We start from the raw sequence: 12007 nt of genomic DNA on the forward strand, positions 1-12007 counted from the left end.
ATGGACAAGAAGAGGCCAATTCTTGGGGCCGGGCGGTGGCGCTAGAGGTAAGGTGCCTGCCTTACCTGCGCTAGCCTTGGATGGACCGCGGTTCGATCCCCCAGCATCCCATATGGTCCCCCAAGCCAGGAGCGACTTCTGAGCACGTAGCCAGGAGTAACCCCTGAGCGTCACCGGGTGTGGCCCAAAAACCAAAAAAAAAAAAAAAAAAGAGGCCAATTCTGGAGGTAATAAAATGCTTGAGACCTGGGATTTGAACTTGAGCTACTATCTAAAGATCTCTATTCAGAAATTGCCTTGTGACACTTCGATTACTTCATAAAATCTGCATAATCTACCAGATCCTTGATCTCTGAATTCCAGCTATGTCATCTATACTTCAAAGGAAAATTTTTTGGGAACTTTAAAGAAAAAAACATTGGCGTTGTAAAATTATCTTGTCTGGAGTCTGTAATTGGTTCCTTGACTAATGTTTTTGGATATTAAAGAATAGAAGAAAATGGAATTGAACATGACATCAGTATGGAACAGTTTGATTCTTTAATAGTCAACCATAATGATTCTGAAGAGTCAAAGAGAGATTCTCAGCATCTAACCTGTATGGAGTCCAGTGAGTTTTCCTTTGAACAAAATATTTCTTCTGAAGTTTTACCTACCAGACTCATGAAGCAGACAATTCACTCACATCACAGATTCTTTCTACAGAGCAGTTCCATCTCATCAACCAAAATGAGCAACCTATTCAGTATGAGCTTCAGCCATTGGAGGATTCTGATGCCCCTATGATGATTGTTGTCAGCCCATCAGAAAATGGACAGGTACTTCATGTAATTCCATCTACGCAGACAGAAGTGGCACAAGTGATTATACCTCAGGGCAAGTTATAGATGTGAATAATCCTCAGGATGTCTCTAAAGAGAAATTCAGTGATGAGACCTTACCAAATGCAGGAGGAGATGCTTTAGGAGACAGTCCCAGTACTTACATTCTTCATCCACAAGGATCTCTCACATCGCCCCAAAAGACAGAGACAGGAACGGTTGAAGAGCCCTCACTGGCTCCTCTCCAGACACTTATTTCTAACACACCCATATGGACCTGTCATCTTAGGAGCTGTGAGAGAATTGGAGATTCATATTGAGGCTACTGTATGAGTGAGAGTGAACTAGAGAGTGTGTTAACTTTTCTCAAGCAGCAGACACAGAGTGCTTGAGGGACCCGCCAATCTCCAAGCCCAGTCACGCCGGCTACACACTTGATGTAGAAATTCCAGTATGTTCCATATGCTGGAATCCCATTTGTCCATGAGGTTGGTTTTGGCCCACAGGGAGTAGAGCTGTGGTGATGGAATGCCAGTATGGGCCAAGGAGAAAAGGTTTCCAGTTTAAAAAAAATCTGTGAACAGGAAAACAGGCCTTGTCAACTCTACAATGCAACTTGTCCTGCTCAGATTTACATTAAAAAGGTACAGAAATTTCCTGAATATAAAGTTCCAACAGACCCCAAAATTGACAAGAAAATAATACGAATGGAGCAGGAGAAACGTTTTAATATGCTAAAGAAAAACCTGGTTGATACTGGTGGTGTTCTTAGGTGGTATGTCCAGTTACCCACACAGCAAGCTTATCAATATCATGAATTAGAGATTCCCTGCCGCCATGTGTCACCTCCCCCTCTTCCTATGCCTTCTCTTGGAGAAAAGGATGCTGTAGTCAGAGGTGAGAATTGTGTGTTGCCCTCACGTCTGCATCCTCAAGTAGCCCATAAGATTCAAGAATTAGTATCGCAGGGAATAGCACAAGTATATGCAGTAAGGAAACAACTAAGAAAGTTTGTGGAAAGGGAACTGTTTAAACCTGATGAGGTACTTGAAAGACATACTTTATCCTTTTTCCAACCGTAAATGATCTAAGAAATCACATCCATGAGGTACAGAAATCCTTGAGAAATGGAGATAATGTATATAACTCAGAGATCATTCCAGCAATGCTGCAGTGGACTACAGAGTTTTGAAATATTCTTAGAGAAACTGTGACAGTTACATTTGCAGAAGGAACTTCATCAGGAGACTCAGGTGTTACTAATGCAGAAACAAACAAAACAAGAAGTTCTTTATCACTAGAGCCAACCCACTTGCTCTCCTCGTTTTCCTCATTTCCACAAAATATTTACCCAGCTTCAGGATTTTCAGTTTCAACCAAGGTTGTCCTCACCTGATGAATCACCAACTCTGATAACAGAAAATAACCATTCCTCCTCAAGCCCTTCCAGACTTCTGGACTCAATAGGAAGTATGTATTGATTAATAATTCACTCCTGCTTTATCAAGGGCCTACCCTTCAATCAGAGACTTGCCTCAACTGAAAGCAGTAGTTTTGCTCCTACCATGGGTGACCTTCCAGAACCAGATCAAAGTCTGGTTGCTATGTAACAGTTGGTAGAAGTTGGATATGTGCAAGATACAGAGACTCTGGAAGGAAGTGTTCATCATATTCTCTTGGGAGATGTGGAGCTCATTCCAATACAGATTATAGGCGGCTATCCAGCTCTCCATAAGTTAAAAGCAGCGCAGGATTTTATCTTCTTTTTTTTTTTTTTTTTTTTGGGGGGGGGGGTTTTGGGCCACACCCGGTAACGCTCAGGGGTTACTCCTGGCTATGTGCTCAGAAGTTGCTCCTGGCTTGGGGGACCATATGGGACACCGGGGGATCGAACCGCGGTCCGTCCAAGGCTAGCGCAGGCAAGGCAGGCACCTTACCTTTAGCGCCACCGCCCGGCCCCAGGATTTTATCTTCTTAAAAACCTTTATGGGATATTGGGCCCGGAGAGATAGCACAGCGCTGTTTGCCTTGCAAGCAGCCGATCCATGACCAAAGGTGGTTGGTTCAAATCCCGGTGTCCCATATGGTTCCCCGTGCCTGTCAGGAGCTATTTCTTAGCAGACAGCCAGGAGTAACCCCTGAGCACCGCCGGATGTGGCCCAAAAACCAAAAAAAAAAAATCTTTATGGGATATCACCTGTATAACTACAAAAGAACTAGTATATAAGGTAAAACAATATGAGTTTAATAACTTTTTTTTATTTAAACACCTTGATTACATACATGATTGTGTTTGGGTTTCAGTCATGTAAAGAACACCACCCATCACAAGTGCAACATTCCCATCACCAATGACCCAAGTTTCCCTCCTCCCCACCCGACCCCCGCCTGTACTCTAAACAGGCTCTCCATTTCCCTCCTACATTCTCATTATTAGGACAGTTCAAAATATAGTTATTTCTCTAACTAAACTCATCACTCTTTGTGGTGAGCTTCCTGGGGTGAGCTGGAACTTCCAGCTCTTTCTCTTTTGTGTCTGAAAATTATTATTGCAAGAATATCTTTCATTTTTCTTAAAACCCATAGATGAGTGAGACCATTCTGCGTTTTTCTCTCTCTCTTTCTGACTTATTTCACTCAGCATAATAGATTCCGTGTACATCCATGTATAGGAAAATTTCATGACTTCATCTCTTCTGACAGCTGCATAATATTCCATTGTGTATATGTACCACAGTTTCTTTAGCCATTCGTCTCTTGAAGGGCATCTTGGTTGTTTCCAGAGTCTTGCTATGGTAAATAGTGCTGCAATGAATATAGGTGTAAGGAAGGGATTTTTGTATTGTATTTTTGTGTTCCTAGGGTATATTCCTAGGAGTGGTATAGCTGGATCATATGGGAGCTCGATTTCCAGTTTTTGGAGGAATCTCCATATTGCTTTCCATAAAGGTTGAACTAGACGGCATTCCCACCAGCAGTGGATAAGAGTTCCTTTTTCTCCACATCCCCGCCAACACTGTTTATTCTCATTCTTTGTGATGTGTGCCATTCTCTGGGGTGTGAGGTGGTATCTCATCGTTGTTTTGATTTGCATCTCCCTGATGATTAGTGATGTGGAGCATTTTTTCATGAGTTTAATAACTTTTAAGCTTAAAAATAGAATAGAGTTGGCTGTGGGATTTTTATAGATGGCTGTTACTATCTTGAGGAAGGTTCCTCCCACGCCTATTTTGCTGAGAGTTTCATGATGAATGGATGTTGGACTTTGTCAAATGCTTTCTTTGCATCCATTTATATGATTGTGTGGTTTTTATCCTTTTGCTGATGTGATGTATGATGTTGAATAAATTGCATATATTAAAACATCCTGGAATTCCTGGAATTTAACTCATTTCGTCATTATATATAATCTTTTGGATGTATTGTTGGATTCGGTTTTTTGTTAAGGTTTTTTGTTAAGATTTTGTTAAGGATTTTTGCATCCAAGTTTATTAATGAAATTTGTCTGTAGTTTTCTTTCCTGGTGATACCTTTATTGGCTTTGGAAATGAGTGTGATACTAACTTCATAGAAGGAATGATGGAGAAATTTCCACTTTTTCAATGTTTTAGAAGAATCTAAGAATTAATGGTAGTGACTCGTCTCTGAATGCTTAAAATGCACCTGTAAATCCATCTGGTTCTGGAGTTTTGTTCTTGAGGAGTTTCTTATTTACTGTTTCAATTTCCTACTTGTGATTGGCCTGTTTAAGCTTTCTACTTTCTCATCATTCAGTATTTGGAGATTATATTTTTCCAGAAATATGTGCATTTCTTCTAGGTTCTCTATCTTACCTCTACAGTTGTGCATGATAAGCTCTCATGATGTGTTGGATTTCTTCGGGTTCTGTTTTAATCTCTCCCCCTTTCATTTCTGATCCAATCTTTTTTTTTTTGGTTTTTGGGTCACACCAGCAATGCTCAGGGGGTACTCCTGGCTCTAGGCTCAGAACTTGCTCCTGGCAGGCTCGGGAAACTATATAGGATGCCAGGATTTGAACCACCATCCTTCTGCATGCAAGGCAAACATGCTATCTCTCCGGCCCAATTTCTGATCCAATTTTTGAATATTTTCTCCTTTTATTCTTGTAAGTCTTGCCAATGGTTTGTCTATCTTATTTATTCTTTAAAAAAAAACTCCTGGTATCATTAATTCTTTGTATTTTTTTCTTTGTTTCTATATTGTTGATGTCTGCTCTTGTTTTTATTATTTCTGTTCTTCTGCTTGTGTTTGGGTTCCTTTGTGTTGATTTTCCAGAGATTTTAGGTGTCCCTTGAGGTTGTTGATTTTGTCTTTTTCTTCTTTCCTAACATAGGCTTGTATTGATAAGAAATTTCCCCTAGTTACTGCTTTTGCTGTGTCTCATAAACTTTGGCAATTCTTTCTTCATTATTTCAAGAAATCTCTGTACTACTTCTTTTATTTTCTCTTTAATCCAAAAGTCATTGAGCAGCAAATTGTTCAGTGTACAGTTATTATATTATTTTCTACATCTTTTTACAGTCAATCTTGACCTCTCTGTCATTGTGGTCTGATAGGGTGCTTGGTTTAATTCTTTTATTTGTGACTTTATATACATTAGACTTGTGTCATAAATGTGGTCTATCCTAGAGAAGGTTCAATGTGCACTTGAGAAGAATGTGTATTCAGCTTGTTGAAGGTGAAAAGCCCTGTATAGTTTCATTGTCCTAGTTCTTCTAGTTTCTCACTTAAGGCTCTATATCTTTAATAGTGTTCTGCATAGTGGATGTCTAGTGACAATAATGGCATGTTGAAATCTCCCACTACTATCACATTTCCATCCATATGTTTCTCTGGGTTTATGAGCAAAAGCCTTACCTATTTTTCTGTCCCTAATTTGGTGCATAAATGTTGATCTGAATTAGTACTTCTTGTACTATTGTTCCCCCTGATTAATAAGTAGTGTCCGTCTTTGTCTCTAAGTGCTTTCTTGAGGTTGAATGCAATTTGGTCTGATATTAGTATGGCTGTCCCAGACTTTTTTTTGTTTCCATTCTCTTGTATAATTGTTTTCTATCCTTTTACTCTGATCCTAATTCTATCCTGCATTTTAAGTGCCTTTTAATGGGAGAATTTAGTTTATTGATGTTGAAGGAATCTATTGACAGAAAGAGCTGTTGTGCCATTATATTGTGTAGAATTGCTGTATATTGTGTAGGATTTAACCATTGGGAATTTGGTTTATGTAACTGCTCTTTGAGTAGTTCATTTAGGGTCAATTTGGTTAGTGAAAATACTGTGAGTTCTTTTTTGTATGAGAATGTTTTTAACCCTCCTCCCATGTAAATGAGAGGTTTGCTGGGGTAGTAGAAAGTTTCTTTCATTCAGTATTTTGAATATGTCATTCCACTTTTCTCTCACCTGGATTGTTTCAAATGGAAGTTATGGTTTTATTATGTTTTTCCTTTATACTTGAGATTTTTCTGTTCCCTTACTGCTTTAAAGTGTTCATCTCTCTGTCTCTCTGTCTCTGTCTCTGTCTCTCTCTTTGCCATTTAGATTATTTTGGTGTTGTTCTGTAAGAATATATTTTATGCCACTCTTTTTGCCTTTTGGATTTGTAGAAGCCTCTTTCCTGAGGGTGGGAAAGTTCTCTGCTATTAGCTCTCTCACTACTTGTTTTTCCCCCTTTCCCTTTTTCTTCCCTTTCTGGTATTCCTATAATTCAGAGATTATTTCTATTCATTAAGTCCCTTACATTTTCTTCCATTGTTTCATCTCTCCTTTCTTTTTGGACTTCTTTATCAATGTTGTCTTGTAATTTGTCTTCAAGTTCATCTATATGATCCTCCATTTGTGTAAATCTCTTATTATGGCTTGCTATCTTGATTTTTAGTTCCTTCCATTCGATTTGTATGATTTTCTCATCTTCTGAAAGAGTTTACTCTTTGAGTTGGTTGAATTGTTTATCTATAGATTTCTTGATTTTGCAGGCTCGTGACTCCTTAATTTCTAATGCAATAAGGCTTAGGTTTTTGGTGGACTTGAAAATTTTCCAGAATTTCTCTCCATATCTTCAACTGTAGATGTCTTCCTTATATTCCCCATTTATCTTTGCATTTAGTGGTTTAGAATTCTTGGAGTATAAGGGTGTTTAAGAAAAATGATCTATTGGGGCCAGAGCAATAGTACAGCGGTAGGGCATTTGCCTTGCATGTCGCTGACCCAGAACAGACCTTGGTTTGATCCCTTGGCATCCCATATAGTCCCACAAGCCAGAAGCGATTTCTGAGCACATAGCCAGGAGTAACCCCTGAGTGTCACCAGGTGCAGCCTAAAAACAAAAATAATAATAATTATAATAATAAAGAAAAGAAAAAATGATCTATTGAACTATTTGTATAAAAGATGCTAAAGGTATATCTTCTTTAGAGATTATTTTTCTAAACAAGCAAGGTTATCTAAGTATTATAAAAAAATATTGCCATCTAGTTTATTGGTTTATTCAGCAGGGTTTTGGGCTGTATATTTTCTAAGAGAAAGAATTGCTAGATTCAGTTTTCCAGGAACTTTATGATAAAAATTGAAATGTTTTTGCATGTTCATGCAGTTTGGGAAAAGGAGGGTTAATAGGAAGGACTGTAAGTTCCTTGTTCCCACCCAGACACAGACCTGACTAGCTGCAGGAAGCAGATGATCAAGACTGGAGCTGAAACCCAGAAGGAGGCTGATGAAAGACTTTACAGAAAGCCCCATTCACATTTGATGGGAGGGACCAGGGTGGGAGGTTTCCTGATCCTACCCAGACACAGACCTGACTGGCCACAGGATGAAGACTATCAGCATGGCTCACATTGATTTTTAAACTGTTAATACTTACATGTTAGAAGTAAGTTACTGAATAAGAACAAGGGAAATTCATCTCGATTTATGTTTCTATATGAATAAAGTTATCAATCACAAGAAGTTATTTTCTACTAAATATAATTCAAAAGATTTCTGAATGTTGCTGCTATTCAATTAATTTGAAATTTAGGCTATTTGGCTACACTCTTCTTAGGGATTATTAAATGTTTTTAAACATTACATAAAAGGAAAATCTTTTTATTAGTTTGTTCTTCCTATTTGCAGTAAAAATTTTTGGTGAGAATGAATAAGGAAATTTTCCATTGATAAGGATTAATTTTCCATAACCAATACCTTCCATTTAATGCATTTTTAATCAAAAGGTAAAGGTGTGAGTAATAAATATTACCAGTCTGTTCAAATGTCACTTATGATGTTGTTTGCTTTATTTTCTCAGAGAATAGAGCAAATCCTCCTTTCCATTTTGATTTTTAGTGTTGTTGGATCATAATTTTGGAAGTGAACAGTTTTATTGATTTTCATGACTACATCTATTCTTTAGACAGAGTTTTGGTCTTTCTGTCCCCATGGCTGAATAAAACAAGTGTAGACACTGTGCCAGCTTCCGTACTCCTCAAAACCTCTTGGTCATTCTCCATCTGCGAAGTAGAAACTGAGACTGTTAACCAGCCTCTGAGATGTTCCTGTCTCTGCACAAATGTTGTGGCTTCCTGGATAACAGCTCATGTGTGTAGGGGCTTGCTGGATTTTAAGTTCAGTATTCTCAGAGATGGTTGGAAAGAGACAGAGCAGTGAGGACACTACAAATTATTGAAGAAAAATCAAGACATTTCTTCTTTTGGAAAATATACATAATGTCATGGTTTTCTGGTCTGTTACCTGCAGTAGTTAGGCCCTAATGACATTGCAGCTCATGGATCCCTAGACATCACATAGGAGAAAATGGCACCATTCCTGAGGCCTCATACGGGTACATTTGACAGGCTGTAAGAAGCAGTACTGTTGGCTTTACAAAGTTAAAGAGTGCAAGCCCCCCTCGGGAACCTGGCTGACATTAATATGTGCCTTTAGTGGGGGAAGGCACAAAAATGGCCTCATTCAATTATCAAATCGGAAAACATTATCTTTTTTTTTTAATCTCCAAGAGCTCAGATTCAGAGTACCAACTGTGGGTCACTTCTGGGAGAGAACCAGCACCCTACGCGTTGATAGGTAAGTTTTTGAAAATATGAAATAAAATTGATGTTTTCATGATTTCAAAGAGCTCAGAATTGGCCAGAGAGCCTAAGCTTAAATACCTATCAAGCATTTCCGATGTGGTCATCATATAATCTCTCAAACACCCCATATAATTAGGAAGATAAATGCTGGTTTTTCTCTTTCATTTTCAAGCTTTTAGAAATATTTTGCAAAACTTTAAAAAAAATCTTTGAGCAAAATGCATGTTCTTTTCCCTTATTAAGTAAGATTAACCATTAAGGATTGGTAATTTGACCTTTATAATATCATGTGATAAGTGAAGTAAATCGTATTAAATCATAAATTTGGGGGCCAGGAAGGTGGCGCTAGAAGTAAGGTGTCTGCCTTGCAAGCGCTAGCGTAGGACGGACCGGACTGCGTTTCGATCCCTCGGTGTCCCATATGGTCCCTCCAAGCCAGGGGCGATTTCTGAGCTCATAGCCAGGAGTAACCCCTGAGCATCAAATGGGTGTGGCCCAAAAACCAAAAAAAAAAATCATAAATTTGAAATGGAAAAGAAAGAATATTCTGAAGAGTATAGATATGCCTAATATCTAAGAAGGAACGAGACTGCTCTTAAATAGCAAAACAGAAAATGTATGTTTCAGCAACACTTTTCTCTTTGCTTTTATTCCCTTTTCCTTTCCCCCTTTCGAGTGGACAGAGTGATAAGTGGCTGAGGGTCAGGAGTACAAATGGCAGTGCACAGCACCCAGCACCAATCAGTTTGAAGTCTCCATTCTGGTTTTTCTCTAGGCCATGAATACCCATATTCGATAAAAATGAATCACATTCGGGATAGCATCGTGACACAGGGCTTGAAGGGCACCCCAATTAACAGTCTGCAGGAGTTTTTGCACATGGAACCAGTGCCCCAAGAAATGAGGTGTCAGTTCACAATTAAACCAAGCCGCCTGGATGCTCTTGTGCCAGTAACTGGTGAGTCACTGCTCCTCCATTCGAGGGTTTGTGGTGTTTTTATTTTCAAGTAAAAGGTTTTGTTTCTAGACATGGTACAAAGGCAAAAATCCCAAACTTGCAGTCAGATGAGGTAGTTTTTGAGTTAATCTAAAGGAAAAGGTAGTTTTAGGAGAAGATATATCTGTCTTCTTTCTGCACTCCTTTTTGCCCTTCAACTGTATGCCAAGTGCAGAGTCAGAGGCTCCAGACAAAGGCAATAGTGGTGTTTATTACCTTTTTGGTGATGCATGATTTTGCAATATAGTATACATCTAATGGCCCCATTGAATGGAGGCTGTTGCGGAGGGCATCTGAGACTCTGTCCCTACCTGCATTCCAGTTCAGATGATTTCCACAAAAACAAAAAAAAAAAAACAAAAAAAAACACCTCTCCTTGATTCACTAATATAACCTGCACACCCTATGATCAGAGTCATCTCTTAACTACCCCATAAAGTAATACTCTAGAATGATAAGTGATTAAATGAAGATGAATCCAAGTATGAGCTTTAAGCCTTTAGTCTGAAAGTGAGCTTTATTTATTGTATTACTCGATTACAAACCAAGTGTGCGAATGAATATGTGGAACTGATGCTGAAATTTTATTGCTGCCTTTTTTCAGTTTAAACCAAGTCACAACTGTCTCATATATCTGCTACCCACACCCTTTCTTTTTTTTTCAGTTCACTCCTGAGTCTATACAGGAATCACAGGGAAACCATCTGGGTGCCAAGGATTGAACCTTGGTTTACCATGTGCAAGGCAAAACCCTACCCACTGTACTATCTCTCAAATCCCTAAACATATTTTGGTTTGGGGGTGCTCATGGTTAATGGTTAGTGCTCAGGGTTAACTACTGGCTCTATACTCAGGAATCACCCCTAGAGGAGCTTGGTAGACCATATAGGATGCCAAGAATCAAATTCTGAGTTGACTGCTTGCAATGGAAGTGCTCTATCCACTGTGCAGTGGGTATCTATCTCTCCAGCACCCCAGCCCAAACATTTTTAAGTAATAAAATGTTTTCCAGAAAAGCATTAGGACATGTCTCAGGAGCTCTCCTGAGACCATCTAGATTTACTTTGCTTTTTTTGCCACAGCAACTGTTTTCTTAGAAGTCTTGTCTCAACTGCTTTAGTATGTAAGTTACCTCAAATAATATTCCTTTACTCACTTAAAGGAAGTAGTAAAGTCTGAGAAGACTAAGTTTCTACTTAGTCTTAAATCCAATACTAAATTTTAGTTATGATTTGGCAGCAAGACAGATATAACTCTTATTAAAATAACTTTTTATGAACTAGGCAGGCTGATTAACAGTTTGATTTGAAAATAAAAGTTGATTGCTCGATTTTATTTTCAGTTAATGCTAAAAAAAAGGGAGATTTTCTAGGTACTAGGATTTTAAAGTCTCTTCTTTTCCTTTAATGTTAAGACAATTCTTCAGCAAGCATATGTCCCTGGGCTGCAAAAGGGATTTGGAAGGGAGATGGGATCTTCCTGGGAATGGTGTAAAGTAGCTCGCTCTTGGGACTAACCTAAACCAACCCCCCATTCTAGGTCACATCCCAACTCTGCTTAAGACTCAGGGATCAACTGGAAGTGATTGTGAACTGAACTTGGTAACATGTGGGATGTTGTTTTCTCCCACATGTTGGCACTGACGTTGCAGCCTCCTCTACTTTTGAAAATGCAGAGCCCAAAATCAACAATCTATTGATCCTCAAAACTGGGCAGGTGAATAATGGGGACATCCACAACTGAGGATTTCCATAAGCATTTTTCCATATAATGGAAAGTATAACTGAAGTTAAGTAAATTTAGCCTTTGTGCTAATCTTACTTTTTCTCTAGACTCTGCACAGAAGCCTCAGAAGAGAAGGAGATCCCTTATAAATTGGAATTTTTGGCGTGGTTCTGAAACACACCTTGACAACATACCTACTGTATCATCACCAGGAAAGCTTTTTGGAATTTCTTTGCCTCTGATTTGTGAAAATGACAGTCTTCCAACACCAATAGTGGTGAGTCTAGTCTTGGCCTGTAAACATTAACAAGAAGGAAAGGTTTGGGAAAGGAGTGATCTGGGAGGAAAACCTATTTCCAAGTAGAAAAACTATAGAT

The 12007-nt window shown here is 38.8% G+C and overlaps 1 protein-coding gene and 1 pseudogene across 1 annotated transcript in view; both read left to right on the forward strand.

Moving 5' to 3' along the window:
• Positions 1-12007, forward strand: part of ARHGAP20 (Rho GTPase activating protein 20) — a 78818-nt gene that overhangs the window by 52588 nt on the left and 14223 nt on the right. Inside the window, exons 8-10 of the mRNA XM_049778658.1 lie at positions 8834-8900; positions 9684-9866; positions 11738-11907. Of these exons, the coding sequence (XP_049634615.1) occupies positions 8834-8900; positions 9684-9866; positions 11738-11907 (420 nt within the window). The remainder of the gene's footprint in view (positions 1-8833; positions 8901-9683; positions 9867-11737; positions 11908-12007) is intronic.
• Positions 602-2349, forward strand: LOC126016116 (calcium-responsive transcription factor-like; annotated as a pseudogene).

This window comes from Suncus etruscus, chromosome 8 (assembly GCF_024139225.1).
Source record: "Suncus etruscus isolate mSunEtr1 chromosome 8, mSunEtr1.pri.cur, whole genome shotgun sequence".
Lineage (NCBI taxonomy): Eukaryota > Metazoa > Chordata > Mammalia > Eulipotyphla > Soricidae > Suncus > Suncus etruscus.